Below are 18,014 nucleotides of genomic sequence, written 5' to 3' on the forward strand. Positions count from 1 at the left end.
CTCTTGTGGCCCTTTCCCTGGGTGATGTCCAACCAGGCCACAGCAGGGGCCACCTGCCCTTCACAGAAGGGGAAAGTTGCAATATTTGATATCTCAATTAAGTTGCCTTTCAAAGAAGGAGGTGTAGTGGTGAAAGAGGTGTTCTTGTGGTGACAGAGAAGAACTGCTTACTTTCTTCTACAATGTGTTTGTTTCTCTGTGTCTGTCTGTGCATCTGGCTCTCTTTGTGGTGTATATTGCAGTGACAGTGAGATAGGGGTTAATATTGCTGTAGCTTCCTCAACGTACTTGAACCGGGCGGGATGAAGAACAAGGAGGAATGTATTGTCTCGATGGGAGTATTTCATTAAAACCCACTTGTTTAGTACCCTTGTTTGCATTATTGTTTTCAAGCCCTCGGCGAATCACACTGACTCTTCATCACAAAGTGCTGGCTGCTCTCAATAAGCCAGCCATTTTTGTCTGTGCTTTCTCAATAGAAGGTGCCAGGGAAATGTTCATATCCTTGAGCTTTTCAAGAGTGATACACAAAAGCCATTGTGACCACTCGGAGGAAATGGGGAAAAATAAATGGCATGCATAATACACATTCTCAAGGGCCATGAAACATATTTTTCAGTGTGATTTCATTGGAGCCATGATTTAGAGAAAATGAACACTGACACACACGCACACATTACACAACCAGAGAGAGTAAAGACCCAGCTCTCCTCATTAAGATTAGTAAACAACCACTTGCTCTGTGTGGTATCTTTCCTAAACAAGGCCTTTTCACTGTCTGCAAGGACAATGAGAAGGCAGCAGCATACAGTGAAAACGAATCATCCATAAACCGGTAGCATCACATATACACACATGCCCACGTGTACACAGACACACACACACACACACACACACAGAAACCCACCTACCTAGCACATAATTACATGGCAGCATGTGAGTGCACGTCCCTGGCTGACAGTGTGTATAAACTCAGGCAGAGATATGATCTAGTGAGGCGCTGCTCTTAATAAATATTAACAAACGCCATTCCCAAGCAGCCTCAATCCCCACAAGCACCTCCAATGCCAGTCAGAGCCTCAGCCGAGCTATCTCGCGTCACTACAGAACCTCTCTCCCCGCTGAATAGGCTGCTCTGCATTCTCCAAGAAAGAGTTCAAAGAGCCAGAAAGGGCGAGGCGGGTGGGGTGCGGTGGCAGCGAATGTGCTTGCTGTATATGTTCAAACTCAATCCTTTTTTTAATCTATTGGGAGCTGCCGACTTCGTCATATGGGGAAATTAGTGGAAGTGGAATTCAAATCAGCGCTATCAGAATGGGGTTGCACAGTGTTTGAACAACCTCGACTTCACCCCTGTGATCGACTGTTAGGGAATGTGTGTGTGTGTGCAGAGAAGCTGGAATGAAAGCTTTTGATGTCCTACAAAAATATGGATGTCCTATTCATATGTATGAAAATGACTGAAGCCATATGGTAATTTAATGATGCACTTTTAAAAGGGAGGTATTAAATGACTCTTGATCACACATTTTTCTAAGTAAGCCTGCAATTAGTACACACACACACACACACACACACACACACACGCACGCACAAAAACACACACTCGCATCAACTCAAAAACAGATGGGCAGACATGTTCAGATGACATATGCTCAAAGTTGATTGAAAACACACATGAACACATGCATATCCACTCTTGCAGTGTTGGTGTTTCTGCATGGAATTATTCCAACTTTATCGAAAGGATTCCCTAATTCTGGTCACTAGTTTTTGTATAAACATCAGCAATAACTAGCAAGTTGAAGTGAAAAATGTGTAATTGTGTGGACAAATCTTATCCATCTGCAACTTTTACTGTGGAAAATCGTGAAGGTAGAGAATTTACATGATTGCTTAATAAAAGTATGAAAACACTGGATCTGATGGCCACTTAACTTTATCCCAACATAGCTCTATAGATCTAATAGCACTGAAAAATGTAAATTAGAGTACTAACATTATTTTGGCTAAATCCAGCACACACGCGCATACACACACACATACAGTGACATGCACATGTAGACTTGGCCCTCCCACTCTCCTGCAGACTCAGTGAGGTGTGTTAGTAAGGTTTAAAGCCTGTATTGTTCCTGACCAGCCAACCTGTCTACCACACTCCCCAGTCTCACTGCTCACCCCATTACACTGGGAAAACTACAGGAAAATGGGAAAAGACAAGAGAAGAAAAAAGGAGGGGAATTGGACGCGGGAGAGATGGAGTGAAGGAAAAGGGGGGAAATAAAAGAAGAAGAGGGAGAAAATGGAGGGATGGGGCCCTTCACATCTGTCTCGGTACAATGTCAGAGCCTACCTTTGAGTCAGTGGGGTTAAAAGAGGAGGCAGATCTCGCCGTGAACGCTGTTAAATGGTTCAGTGGTTTGACAGTGGCTGATGCTACAGACAGCGCTGCTCCCCCGGGAGCCTACACAGTCTCCCAGGCATGGCTCTTATCAAAATATACCTACCGCCTGCCTCTACTGCAGAAATAAACAATAACACAGCGGGGAGGGAGGGGGAGATCTAAGGAGTCATAGGATGCTTATGAAAATAGAATCACTTTTTTCTACCACTGTCATAATTGTCTTGACAATTATGGGCGTAGCATACAGTATAGACAGTAAAGTGTGAAAGCAGATTATGCATTAACGTTTAAGCTTTGGCTCTAAAGGAGCCACGGGCGTTAGGGTGGTGAATATGTGGGTTCTGTTTTTTTTTTTTTGGGGGGGGGGGACTTTAAAACATGAACAACACAAAAATGTAATCCCAGTTGTAGCCCTTAAAGCGGTGTTGCAGCTGATAGTCAAACTCTCTCAAACACACACACACACACACACACACACACACACACACACACACACACACGTAAAGCCAGCACAGGCAAAACTGCTCCATTTTACCATCATTACACAGCACGGGTCCCCCGCTCCCTTTGGAGCCGTGTTCTGCCTCCGGTGCTACATTTGACGGTTTGTTGAGCGGCACGTAGGTGTGTAGCCTCCGCCGCGTTACGTGATCAAACAGCCCAACTGACGCATGGCCAATTATCCTGGCTGCCTCCTCTCATCTCACATTTAAGGAGAGGGAAAGTAAAAACCAGAGAGGGAGATGGAAAGAGAGAGATGGAGGGAGGGAGAGAGGGAGAGAAAGACGCAAGGCTGTGTGTTTATCGAAGAATGGCAGATGTAAAAGCACTCTTCTCCTCGTTCCGCAGGGAAGTTGACATGTGCACCATATTTGAAAAAGTAAACAATGGCTCACACACTTTACTTTTTTTTTATTGTGGATCTTTACCCTCAGCAAGCTGTAAATAGGCCAATATAAAACAAACAAAGAGAATATGGGGGGAATTAAGTATCAAAAGTGACACGGCGTGTGAAGGTCTACACTCTTCTCTTGTCTCAGTGTATAACATCACTGCCTGTTCTATGACGGTGACACATTCTCCGTTGACAAATGTTAAAAGTATTTCTTTCTCTCAAATATCCATCCTCAATTCTGAAAAGGTTGAACCTTGCTCGTACTTCTGAACAAACTTTCTTTTTTGTATCGCTGCTCAAAAGTAAGAGGAAGGTTACGATGAATCATTTCCTCTTCTTCGCTGTAAGGTCATGAGATTGAATGAAGGTACTGCTGCTACTTTGCCCTTGCTATGTTTTAATTAACTTGATTTAGATTTCCTTCTTTATGGCATTCTTGTAAAGAGGACAGCAGAGCTATGTTTGTAACGCAATTTAAACCATTCCCCAAGATGAAACAGTAAATGTTGCCTGAGGCTCAAGGTAAAGGAGTGAATTAACTGTGGCTTAAACATACTGTCGACAGACCTTGGATAAAGCTCGGACCTCTCATGGGATCAGGGCTCATCACAGTCATAGACAAACCATGTGGTAAATAGTGTTGAGAAGTAGTTTCAAAAGAAGCCTTGGCCCTGGAAATGCTACTCTTCTATTTTTGTTAGTTAAGAAGAAAGTGAGGCAGACGGGAGCGAGGGCAGTAAAAAGAAAGCAATTACAAGGGGAACAGCAGTTACTGACAATCACTTAAAGAGGCCTTGGCTGTGGCTCAGATCACTACACAATACAGTTGGAAAGTAACAGGAAAGTAAAAATGGAGAGGAGGGGAGAGAGAAAATCGTTAGCCTTTATTAGGTAACGATAAGAAGCAGGAGGAGCGGAGGGACGGCAGAAATGGAAGGACAAAACTGCTGTAAGGTACATCCAACAACTTACCAAGCACTAGAAGAGAGAGCAAAGCATGAGCAGATAAAGTAAAATAGCTATCAGATTAAGAAAATGTTCACAAAGAGCCACTTACCTACGGTTGCCCGTGACCTGGCTGAATATTTCTTGATCTTGCTACTTAGCGTGGTGTTGTCCCTCAGGGCCGTCTCACATTCTCTCTCCATCAGGGAGGCCAGTTCCCGGGCCACAGTGTTGAGGTAGGCCACATTGAGGAAACCCAGGATGGTGTGTGGTTCTGCTAGTCTTGAAAGGACATGGAGCTCCTCTGTGAGGGCTTGGGTCAGAGCTGGGACCACGTGGCGGAAGCCTTTAGCCAGTCTGTCAAAGCCGGTCTCACCGCCTGGGCTTGAGCTCAGGGCAGAGAGCAGAAGAACCAGCACGGATTGACTTCTCAGGCCCTGGATCATTAAAATCAAAATAATATATCACTGTAAAATCATCGGTATATACTTTATATTATTGGTACAACAAGTTCACAATGTGGATCTTGAAGAGACTAATACACTCCCTATCATATGTTTAAACACACATTTTATTCACATGGAAAATTATGGAATATTTCCCAGGATTTTTTATTACTGAATTTTCACAGTTTTATCATACCTGGTAATGTGTGAGGGCCTCTGACTCAGGGTAAAGAAAGAACAGCTGTTGCAGACAGTGGACCCGTTCAGGGATGGAAATATGTCTGGGTCCAGGAGGATCTGGGCAGCGAGAAGACAGCCGGTCCAGCAGGTGGCGACGAAGCTGGAGACGTACATCATCCCAGGCCTCCTGGATCTTAAGAAAATAATAAAATGAAGGGTAAGTGTAAAAACAAACTGATAATCAACAGCAAGACAATTCTTTCGGAGTAAACAGTGCCCTTACTCAGGTATACAACAATAAGCAGTCTGCTATAAGCTCCAGCTCAACTTCTGAATGCATGTTTATACAGAACAAGGGCTGTGTATTTTGTCCCCCATTACTTACATTGAAATAGCTTTAGAGGGGGATATCTCTGTGGCCAGTATAAAGAGCAGAAACAATTAAAATGACCAATAATGCTTTAAATGTAATATGGGCGTACTGTTTTAAGACGGACATTAAAACGTCGAAATTCATTCTTTAAGAACTCAATATTGTGTGATATAATTCTACAGTATATTACCTCTAATGAGGCGTCATCTCTGACTTGATGAACCAAGTGGATGGAGGAGGCAGTCAGAGTGGAGGGGGAGGACGAAGAAGGGGTACAGGGAAAGCAGATACCACACTGGGCAGACAAATGTAGCAGTAGTTGAAGGGTCACCTCCTCTTTCCCCGCCTCTTCAGACCTCAGGTGCTGTTTCTGAGTGGAGCAGAGGAGGGGGGGGGGGGCTGCAGATGTTAATAGCATTAAACTGATTAAGTCAGAACATTATTGTCCTCATACAAAAGTTGGGAAATATCCAGGGTTGTCTTCTTCCATCTGAAGGTTGTGTTAATAACAATAAATGCAATTAATTGGGAAACTGGGGATTCTCAGCAATATCAGCTCAAATTGATGAAATCCGTATGATCGACCCAACCATTTTATTTATTATCTGTGAAATATTTAAAATACACTTTTATTATCAACACCATCAGTCAGTCTCTATTACCAAAGCTCTGAAGAAGTCGATGAGCTCTTCATGTCCTGCGGTACCCGGTCGGAAGCCGTTGTGTGCTTTGATGTTGAACCACTGCAGGCACTCTGAAGGGCTCGGCGGACGCTCCCGGGAGTCTCCCATTTTGGCCTGGAGCTCCTTTAGCTGCCGTTCAATGCTGCGGACAAGATACACTGTAAGCGTGAGAGCTAAGGCAAGAACAGTATTCATTATCGTGCTCTGAGAGCAAAAGTGAGGCACTCAGCAATACCTTCCAAACATTTGCAATTGTTGCTGCTTATGTTTAATTCTGACAACAACAAAAAGGACATTTAAAACCAAATTCAGTCTCAACTTAACAATATTTCTTGTTAAAAATTGACCACTTTCACTGGTTTGGATTAGAGCTGGTCCATCTGATGTTCTCCTACATGTCATGTTTACCAGCCAACACACAGGAAACATGTTCCTGTTGATCTAAACTCTTCCCATACCCAGTTGTGATTGAACGAAGTGTTTGACTGTCAAGATATACGAGGACAGTGTCTTTATTTTGAAAGTAGAATTTCGAGAGATTAAGTACACCCCAGTCATTCAAGCATAAATGCTGCTGCACCACAAACACGCAGGAACAACACACACACAGCCACATTACAGTCATACAAACACACAGACGCCATATCATCACGTTTGGCTCTCCCTCACTCTCATTCAGTGTCCGTGAGAAGACAGATACAGAAGCATCAACAGTAATGAACACAGACATCGATATATCAGTGTGTGAGTGTGTGCTAAGCATGTGATGTGAAGTGGTGTTACAGGCATCGGCAGGCATCTGAGACACACGCTTCTTGCCTTCTCGCGTCTTACTCTTCGCCTTGACACACACACACACACGCACACATACACACACACACACACACACACACACAGCTCTTTTGATTTTAACAGGCTGCATCAGCTATTCCGTTTCCCCTTTAATATGACAGATTAGAAATGACATGTTTGGGCTCGACAAGTTTAGTCATTTCCATGCAAATCAATGCATATATATTGGGGCATGAAAAACTGTGAGTACGAGTATGGTGTGTGTGTGTGTGTGTGTGTGCATACCAGGCCTACATAATTAAACATGTTGTTGTTGTGCAGGCTGCTATTGTGTTTATATGTGACTGTGTGTTTGTTTGCCTGAATGTGTGTGTGTGTGTGTGTGTGCTTACAGTAAATTTAGGGCTGAAATTATAATCAGACAATCGTTTGACTGATCAACAAAAATCGATTAAAGAAAGAAAGACTGTCTATGAATTACACATCTGATAATCAAATAATGATGAAAGGTTGGTTAATAAATCACTGGTCTCTGCGAACTTGCTGTGACATTTAATATGTTACATGACTAATGCAATGCTCAAATAAATAATGAATATATAATGAGAATATTAATTAGCTGCAGAACTACATATCTTGTCCTCCACACTTGTGTGTGTGTGTGTGTGTGTGTGTGTGTGTGTGTGTGTGTGTGTGTAAGCATACATGATTTTGAGCCAAAGTGCCATTTCAGATAGCTCATCCCCTACCGCAGGTCTATAAACTGCCTCCTGCCTGCTCCTGGGCCATGAACGCATCCAGATGTCTTACAATGGCAACACATTAAATAACCGTTCAATCTGACACACTTTCGTTTCAGAGGGGAAAAACGCAAGGGGAATAAAATGTTATAGACTGTTACAAACCGCTATCCTCTAGGTTGAACACTGCCTAATGCTATCATTCTCTCTCTCTCTCTGTCTCTCTCACTCTTTAACCATCTCTCTTACTTTCTCTTCTTCTTTAGGCAGGCCAGATGATGCATCTCACTTTACTCTCTTGCCACCAACTTGCTGACTAACAGACACCTTGCCTACAAGGTGGGTGTGTTTTGGAGTGAACTTTCAAACCTCTCATTAAATAGGCCTTATCGTGTGTTTGTTTGTTTTTTACCCTGTGTGTGTGTGTGTCACTGTTCATGTTCCTGCTTTTTCTTGTGAACATTGTATGGGAAAGATATTGCCTAAACGTGTGACAGACTGTGAGAGTGCAGCAACTCTTAGCTATGCTTGCCCAAAGCAAACTGTAAAACACGGCTTCAGCAAGGTCAAATCATAGCCAGCATGGCTCAGGATTGCTGATGGCACTGTGTGTAAAATTAATAGACACCACTTTAAACAACACAAAAGACTGTTTAGATGCTGGTTTGTTTGTGTGACCTCTGACTTTGCTTTCACTAACGGAGAATAATAGCATTGACTGTCCTAGACAGTTTACACAAAACAACACTTTCCATTTTTTTTTTAAATCACTCAGGGCAGGCAAAATACAAAGAGAAAAAATGCAATAGTGAGAAATGTTCCAAATTAAAATTTTAGCATAGATTTCTGTCATGTCTTGCAATGAAACCCTGCTGTAGATTAAATGACAGAACAAAGCATTGTATGTGTGTTTATAGTACGTCATAAACAAGGACGTTCGTTCTGGGCTCCACCCCAGGACCTAACATAGACAGCAGGTTTCAAATGGGCTTCCATCTGTACAGCTCAGTTTTCACCTACCCTCTGAAGTTCATTAAAGCTAGGGTGGGTGATGGATTTTAGAAGCATTTTTGTTATATTTGTTGAAATTCAATCAATAAATCAAGTGCTCTAAAAAAAACAATAAAAAAAACAGTATATGTGGCTGTCGTAGGACTGTAATAAGCCCGTCCAATCATTACCTATGACATGTCTACCTGCCTTCCTGCATGACGCTCACTCTGCCGTCGCACATATGGCATGTCACCGTAGTCTTCCAAAAGCAGCTAGCTTGACAGTTATGAGTACCAACAATAGCCATGTTCATTGTTTACGTTCATTACGATACTTTTGGTGGAGTGGCTTTGGAAGGAGGCCTGAAGAGAAGGGCTGTTAGTGTTGCTCACTTGGCAACTTTTTCGCTAGATTTAGCGACTTTTGGAGCTAGTGATGTTAGCTACTTTAATTGGAAAAGAGTTGGCAACACAATGCTTTTTCCCCCCCAATTGGATAATGTTTTGAATCTAGCTCTCTCTTGCTGATTTCTCCAATATTACCTACCCAAGCTTTAAAAGCAGAAGATTTAAGTAGACTACACTGTATGAACTGTGTGGCTTTTCTCTTTTTATTCAGTTTATAACCGAATTTGGGGTTTTAATTTCAGGTTAAGCTTCCCAGAACATCCACCTTTATAGGGACTGGGACTCCACAAGGCATTTAGAGCAGTCTCTGAGACTCAATATTGCCAATTGTGGACCCAAGAGATTGTTGACTTGAAAGCCATAGAAAGCCATAGACTAAGACAGGAAGGTGGGAAAAAGGATTGGCTTCTGGGCTTCATTCTCTATTTCCACTCCCCATCATCTCACTCTTGCCTTCACTCAACAAAACAATGTACTCTAATGGCTACGGCAACAGCACTTGCCTCTGCAGAACCATTCTCAGGCCTTCCCTCCACAGTTCGTCTCTCTCTATTTCCCCTCTTTCTTTTCTCTCTCCTCAACACTCTTACTTTCCTAATTTTCTTTTCCTCACTCTCGCCTTTCAATTACCCCTCCTTAGGGCCTTGTGCTGTAAGTTATAAAGTCAATGTGGATGGTCTGTGTCAAGAAGTCCATCCAGCTCTCCACAATGTTGCGACCTTTTGCCCGCTGGTGTAAAAGCTACCTGCAGTCTAATCAACTTGGCAGGATTAGCTCCGAACCTGATGACTTCCACTGCCAGCAGCTCAGACACCAAGGAAAGAGACAGAAAGCGAATGAGAGAAGAGGAAGGCAAAAATGGGTAGAAAACAGAGGAGTCACAGAAAATAAAACCATTCAACTATCTGAGTTAAGACGACAATGGACGAACCTGTAATGGCAAAAACGCCGGAGCACAACTCAACAAAAGACCCGGAGAATGAGAAAAGAAGCAGAAGAAACTGGGAGGAAAGGATTCTTTAGGCCTCTTGACAAACATGTCAATCATTTTATCCTAACTGACACACACACACACACACACACACACACACACTTGCACTTTCACTGCTGAAGTGAAATCTAATTGTTTTTCAGATCAGTCTAGCTAGACAGTCGACACCACACCCGCGCTCCCCCCCCCAACCTTCACCACCGCTGAGAGAGAAAGGGAACAACCGGAGGTCTTTTATTAGATATGATGGCACATTTCACAGCTCCCTGACTTACAGAAACCCAATCCTGCGATTAGTCAGCGCTTTGACGTTATCTTAAGTTCCTTGTCAGAATTAATTTAGTGTGGGTGGGCTGCTGTGGGGCTGTCTGTCTGCCGTGCTCCGCTCGCCTACAGGAGGTGGGGGGTTGGAGGCAACGGGGGCAGGGAGATCCCTTTCAAATAAGCCCCAGCTGTAGTCAGTGCCAAACCAGCCGCCTGAGAACTAAATATCTCCTCCATCAAAGAGCCCCATTCTGCGAGGGGAAAAGCAGTGAATGGGCTTGAATGAACAGGCTGTAAACAGATCCCGTCCTGGCCCAGCCTGTCTCCCACTTAGTGCCCTCAGCTCTCAACCTCCCAGTCACCCAGCACAGCCAATGATACCGGAGAACCGATACAGCTGATATACTAACTTAACACACGTGTCACGCTCAGCTAAACACAGAATCAGCTACATACTGCAAGGACTACAGATCAGTATTTTTGTTCATTGAGAGGGAACCTTGCACGATATTGTACCGTGGCAGGCTTTCAACTCCACCTGATTCTCAGAAGCGCACACACACACACAGTATCAAATTTAAAAGTATTGATATTGTACCTTGATCAAGATTGGCAAGCGACTAGTGAGAGCCATTTGCCTTGCCAGTGTGAAACTAGAGGCCTGTCAACAGTCTCCACGCCTGTCCTGACACTTCATTAGAGGTCTTTTCCTGGTAGCCGACGGCTCCCCGGCCCCACTCCCCGCCCGACCCTGAACCGCGCCACTGTCGCATCTGATGAAAACTAATGGATTACAGCATTTCAATTTAGGGGAGCCAGCTCCGTTGTCAGCCTATCTTAATCTCCTTCAATTAGGGTGCAGCTCGTATAGGCAAATCTCTGACATCTGAGAACTGGGAGCAGGCCAGTCACTCCGACCACCAAACAGGTTGAAGTCCTTCCCGGGTGTGGGCAACTCTGTCTCCTCCATCTCTCAGTTTCCCTTTCCTATCCCCCACTTCCGTAATTTGTCCCGTTCACTGATAAGACAATTAGGCAGCAGGTGAGTGAGTGGTGGATGTGTGTGTGGCTCTATATATGGCTGCAGCCCACCCTGGTCGAGGCCTTGCAAGATTGTGTTTGACTGGATCTGTCCTGGAGTAGTCTGGGAGGAAGTTAGCTGCAGCCTGACAGACACTGACCAGTGGTCCCCCGCGGCGAGAGGAGGATTGCCTTATTTTTAGCCTCATTCTCCATTATCTGGATGCTTTGTTCTCATAATGGTTATCCCACTCCCATCTGCAGGAACACAAAATAACCCTTTAATGCTTAGAAAGCAGAAAAATGGCCCGGCCTTCTGTAATAAGCCTTGAATTACCTACCCAAGGGTTTTCGTTTCAAGATGTGGAATCTTCAATTATTATGTTCCCATTTAGAAGGGGGAAGGAAAGAAAGAGAGAGAAGGGGAGGGGGAGAGGGGGGGTGAGACCCCATACACTAATGGTGCCAGAGTGAGGCTTTGTTCACTTGCTACATTTAGCCTGTCCTTCATCATCTGCCCTCAGCATCCCAACCCCACAAACGATAAAAGACCTGAAATATAGATCTCCCACCCTCCCCATGTCGCTCTCTTTATCAGTCTATTTGTGCTCTCCAACTATTCCTGTCTATATTTCAGTCTTCAGTGATTTTTTTTATTGTTCCATTGTAATTACTGAAATTGAACGACCTAGAAAGATTCTTCAGTTTGTATTATCAAATATTTGACCTTATTTGTTTTTAAGGAACATTGTAAACAAATTCTTAAAGTTGAATCATGGCCTCTTTATAAATCGTAATACACTTACCTCAACCATGAACTACAAGCTACATTTACAGACACATTACACACCAGGTTATTGTGAGAGATCAGGTTAAGGCTATACTGCAATTAAGTGGTTAGTCTCAAGTTCACAGTTACCTGTAACTGGACAGATTTCTCTTTATGTGATACCATGTGTTTAAACCAAGTGCTTTAGTTATATATTGTATTTGAAACATTTCCTTTTTTTCTGACTACACAGTCAAAGAACAGTCATTGTCAGCTCACATTCTTTTTCTTATAACGCAAATGCATCTGACTTTTACAAACACAAGTTCAGCTGTTGAGACTGACTTAATTACTTTAGTTTCGGAGTCTGTTGTAATCAGACTTTGGATTTAATAATCTTTCATTACATTCCTTCACACTGCTGCCAGAGTGACACATTACCTGGTGTAGGTCAGTGGGAATTTTGCCAACAAAGAGTTGACGATTAGCCAAAGTATTCATTGACTTCCTTTTATTTCATGACTAAATTGTAGCAACGTAAATGATGTTCATTATCTCCTGTTGAGTAAAGACGAGACTAAAGAGCTGGCTCAGTTCAGGGGATAACTTATTCTACAGTAGCCATCTCAAAGCAATGGCTGTTTTCCTTTTAAACTATTTAAGTACAAGTACAAATTCTCACTGCGTTAGCAATCAGCTTGCCTTGCACCATTAACATGTTTTCTAATTGAAAACGAGCATTGCAACAAACAGCAGATAAGAGCATGTTAAAGATGTAGAAACGTTTACATCCTGCATAACCTTATTCAATTATTTCCAAATTTGGGATTAATAAAGTGCATCCATATTTCCCCAAACCTTCACCCATCTTTATAATGGGAAGAAGCTTGGCCTAAGCTCATGATAACCATTTTTAACTAAACAAAACTCAATTCCAACTCCAAGTAACTAAATGAGCAAACAGAAAAAAACAGGCAGCACGCTCCAGGCCTTTAAAAGATGAAGCCATTGTGAGTTGATGACTAAACACATAGTTCAAGGTATGCGTACTTCCCATTGGAATATTTTAAACATTTCTAACATGAAACGGTCTGAGATAATTATGACTGAAACATTGACTAAAATTAGAAACAATTCAAAATGTCTTCCACTGACTAAATCTTTACAGAAGCACATTTTTTAAAAAGACTAAAATGTGACTTAAACCAACTACAGTTACTAGTTAGCAATGACTTAAACTAATTTTAAAATTATTGTCAAAATTAACACTTACAGACCATTTATGGTTTGTTAGACATCAGGGTCAGGATCTCAGATTTTTTTTTCTGCCATATTTCTAAAGGCTTGTGTTGACGAGGTTTCTCTTTTGTTTCTCATTTGACTCCAACGAAGGAAAGCAGACGTAGCTGAAATTAGGGATTTATTTCATTTGAAAGAAATCTCTTTATTTTAAATGAAACATTTTAATGTTGATGTGTTTTTGAAAACATGCAGGCATGTTCAAGTAGGCATGTAAGTAAAGAAATTCAACATTCACTCTTGGAATGAGTCTGAAATATGTATTTTAAAAAACTATGATGAAGGCACGTCAAGTGTGATTGGTCATTGGACATTCAGAAGATCGACATGATTGAACTTTGTGGAGCGATAAGGAGGAAGATAGAGAGAAAGAGAAAAGTAAAACAGAATATGGATGCATCCTTTCAGCTTTTAATCATGATTTCATATTGCTAGCTCTGCAACATATTTCTGCCATGTAAACAATATTATCGGTGTTTTTTCTATTGTCGTGGAGGTTTCTCCTCTCTCTAAAATGATTTGCATTCCTGCAAATATCTACACATATAGTCAGCAAAAGGAAATCTGAGGCCTTAATATTTGTACAGTACGAACACACAACTTGTGAACATTTCCTGAGAATAATATAATCCATCAAAGTAAACATGAAGCTTTAATTATGTTTTGTCAGAGTAACTGTTTAACATTTATGTCATTTTGCCAGTGCTGTGTTCTCATTCTAAATCGCACATTATAAAGTGCTTCGCTTCCTGTCCTTTACCTGAGATTCACAGAAAAAAATGGAAATAAAACCTCAAAAACAGTGTGTTTTAAAAACTTTACTGTCTCATCCATGTCTTCTTATTTGGGGTGTATTTGTCAGATGGGACTGTACTTAATTTTAACTTGGCTTTGACATAATATAGTTTAAATTCTTAAAGTGACGTAAAAGTGATTGGGGGGGGGAAAGTAAAAGTCAAGTCAATGTGATAAAACTCTGAAGGACAGAACTGTTCTAATGTAAGCTCAAAGGGTTCAAGAGGGCGTATTAATGCTACTCTCTGACTGACCTGTTGGCATTGAGGTTGAGTTTCTCCTCTGTGTCTTTTAGGAGTTGTTCAAAGTCCAGCTCACTGGAAAGCCCTGGAACCAGCAGCTCCACAAAGGCATGGTCTTCAGGAAAATCCCCTGGCCACTCCATACTGTAGGGGAAAGAGAGAGACGACTCACCCTACTGTATAACTTAACAAACATTCCACATGACATGTACCAGTTCATGAAGCAAAGTAATGAGAAAGACAGCTACGGTGTCAGGATTAAATCAACAATTTAGGCTGACACCAAATAACAGAGATCTGGAGTATATTATCACAGCTGTCTGTCAAGAAACTGAACATGCAGGGTAATTCTGTACACACACACACACACACACACACACACACACACACACACACACACACACACACACACACACACACACACACACACACACACACACACAGACAGTCATGTGGACTAGAATAATTTGAAATTTCCTCAAACAGGAGTCTTATTAAGAGGCACAAATCAATTGGACCTGAAACACCTGAAACAAAAGGAAGCTTATCATCAACAAAAACAGTTTCTTCCAGTTCCCCTCCTCTTTCCTCAAACAATCATTTGCAGTAGAAGGACCCCTGATCAAAATGCATTGCCTCAGCCTCTAACCATTTCCACCTACTGACACTACAGTGAGTTAACAAAGAATGAAAAAAAATAGACTTAATAAATAAACAATGAGGTGAGATGCTCTTCAGTTGAGGCTTTAAATAAACAACTCATCTCCTTACGTCTCTGCCACAACTGAGGGCCGCCCCCCCCCCCTACCCTGTGGTGCTTAACGCTCATGCTAACAGCCAATCCCATGCCGGTGCCGTGTTGCTGGGTCTCATATCAACATTGTCATCAACGCGAGTCAAGTGGAAGGTAATGGAGAGTGTCTGTGTCAATTTGGCTTTCTCCCACTCCGCCTCTCGCCCCTTCCTCGTCATCTGCTCTGATTTTAATAATCCCTGTCAAACTCCAAACAGCTCCCCACACTCCGCTCCGCTTCTTCGCTGCTGCATACAGTCGATGCCACTCTCCCTGACAGGGCAGACAGGAAGCTCAACATTCATTTAGCCTGCACAAAGGGAGGCCTGTCCAGCTGGACAAATATTATTTTCCTCCGCTGACAGCCTCACCAGTTAAGCTCGTCCTTTATTATTTCTCCCTCTCTTCTTCCCTCTTACTGTTTCCCCTCATCATCATGCTCCCTCTGCGCCACTGTCTGAGCAGGGGTCCATACGCAGCCATCGCTAAAAGGGAATACAATTTTAAATCCATGGATTAGGAACTCAACATTGTAATTATTTGGGCTGAGCCAGACAGTGTGTGTGTGTGTGCGCTTTTGAATACTTTTGGTTTGTGTGTGTGCTGTCTCCAAAATACTCTTAAGATGCATGAAAGACAGACAGGCAGATGAACAGAAGGTCCGAATGTGTACACTGTACTGTATGTCTGCTGGGTGTCTACCTCCTGGTCTACCAACATATCATCTGTTACCTTGAGCATGAGTGTGTACATGTAAGTGAGCGTGTGTCAGGATTCTCCAAGCAGCACACAGGGCCTCATTAGTACTACACTTTAAATCTTCCGGTCTCCATTGTCTTGTCATTAGCTCTTTACAAAGCAGATGTTGGAGGAGCCCCTGTGTGTTTCACAGTGTTGCAACAGGGACAACTGGGCCAGGCGCTGAGACGCTGCCTTTCTGAGACATCCACTCCACAGCTATTAGAACAGGGGAAGAAACAGCCGCTTACACACACACACACACACACACACACACCACTGTCTTATCTCTCTTGCCGCTACCTGTCTACCCCAGCTAGGCTAACACACAGGCCCATTTACAGTAATGAGTTTGTCCTGAAATATTTAGCAGCACGTCCCCCAGGCCGTCGCTTTAAAGCCACTTAGAGCATGTCAAGTTAAAGTCAACATTATGTTAAAGGGGGGCACCTAACAGTCTGCCGTAAAGGAAACATAATAAATTAAATAGGTGCATATTCTAAGATCACAATACTGCTGAGAACTACTCACTTCTCATGCATGCCCAGGGGGGAGCATGGCTTCACTGTTACTGTGCAACCATGTGGTCCTGCTACACTATACTGCCTTTGAATGATTTTCTTTTTTACAATAAGTCCTGTCTTCTTAGTGATGGGCTTTAATCTCATCATATTTAATATTGTGATAGTTCTGCTCAATTTAGGAGGCACAAATCTGGTTAAAATATATTGGACACTTTTTTGTCTTTACTATAGGGAAATATGTGTACATAATATCTTCTTAAAATATGTTGTGTAATAAGACTGTTCGGAAATTGTGGTGCAACAGCTTGGCATCATCATAACAAATGCCCCTGTGATTAGCCTACACTGAGGGAATGAATAATACATGACTTAATCCTGATATGACTTGTCATTGCTGTTGTGTGGAACAATCATCATCATTTAACAGTATTAAAGTACCCTGAACAATGAGTCCATGACATTAACATTAATATTGAAATACAAGACAATATTGTCACACTGGAGCAGCTCATATTGTGCAGCTTATAGCATCCCAACTGCCAGGCTTTCAGTAAAGTTAAATACTCCTGTCCTAAAACTGCATTTATTGTAAGAGAATTGACATAAACATTAAGGTTTTATTGGTTTTATAACTGCACGGGTGACAAAGAATCTGCCAAGTAGAAAGTAAATCTATCAATACATCACAAGCCGCAAAGCTAACAATTATTTGTATTATCATTACGTTGTTTAAGTGATCAATCTTTTAGTTAGTAAAATGTCAGATTATAGTGAGAAATACACAATTCACCAAACCAAATCGTCTAACTTCTTGTCTTGTACTTCATTTATGACTTGTTATGATTAATCAATGAATAATTAATTGATTATCACAATGGTTGTTGATTAAGTTTGTAAACTGGCTGGGCTTAGAATGCATTATATTTTCATGTAATTACATTTTATTTTAGTATCATAACAGTATCAACAATATAAGTGGATCGGTGACAGCAACACATCCCTGAGAGTCGAGCTCTTGAGTTACTTGCTTTTCACGGTGGTGTTTGATCATGTGACCTCACTTAGTGAGACACATCCAGGCCTTCTGGATCCTATTTTTAATTGACCGATTCATCATTTCATCCACAGAGCATCAAAAACTATTTAAAAAAAATGACCATCACAATTTCTGCAACCATCAGTTAAAAAATTTTTGTTCAAACAATATAGCATACAAGCGAAATGTATTAAGTTGACAATAAATAAAGAAAAAGTGGCAGATCATCACAAGTGAAACGGAAATGTTTGGTGTTTTTGTTTCACTTGTGCCTTTAATGTTTCATCAATTCATGATTATCAAAAATTGATTTTGACTATTGTCTTAATAACACTGCTCATTTGATAATATTCTATGCTCATAGTTTAATCCAATACATTCTGGTGTTAACATTAACATCTGTTGGTAGATTTAAGAAGCATATCACTGAGAGAGATACTTGTTGCTGTTGACTTTGAATTGCTTGTTGTGGTATTTGGACATGAGACACATACAGATCTTTGTCTCTGCGTAACTAATAATAGTCACTGTACTTGCTGGTTTTAGAAGATTATCTGTATTTTTTCTTTTTAATATGTTGGATTCACATGGCACCTGTGTAACATAAACATCTGCATTGATTCAACATGTGTTCCTTACCTTTAACACGCTCCTTTATATTCGCTCTCGTTTAAATGTCCATTAC

General features: G+C 41.8%; 1 protein-coding gene across 1 annotated transcript in view; it reads right to left on the reverse strand.

Moving 5' to 3' along the window:
• kiaa0825 (KIAA0825 ortholog) overlaps positions 1–14,381 on the reverse strand; it is a gene marked incomplete at its 5' end in the record, with an annotated part of 105,612 nt that extends 91,231 nt beyond the window's left edge. The window contains 5 exons of the mRNA XM_079160587.1: positions 4,357–4,681; positions 4,887–5,063; positions 5,434–5,613; positions 5,906–6,068; positions 14,251–14,381. Coding sequence (XP_079016713.1) covers positions 4,357–4,681; positions 4,887–5,063; positions 5,434–5,613; positions 5,906–6,068; positions 14,251–14,381 — 976 coding nt within the window. The remainder of the gene's footprint in view (positions 1–4,356; positions 4,682–4,886; positions 5,064–5,433; positions 5,614–5,905; positions 6,069–14,250) is intronic.
• Between the last annotated feature and the right edge of the window lie 3,633 nt (positions 14,382–18,014).

Source organism: Pholis gunnellus (assembly GCF_910591455.1).
Source record: "Pholis gunnellus genome assembly, chromosome: 6".
NCBI classification, from domain to species: domain Eukaryota; kingdom Metazoa; phylum Chordata; class Actinopteri; order Perciformes; family Pholidae; genus Pholis; species Pholis gunnellus.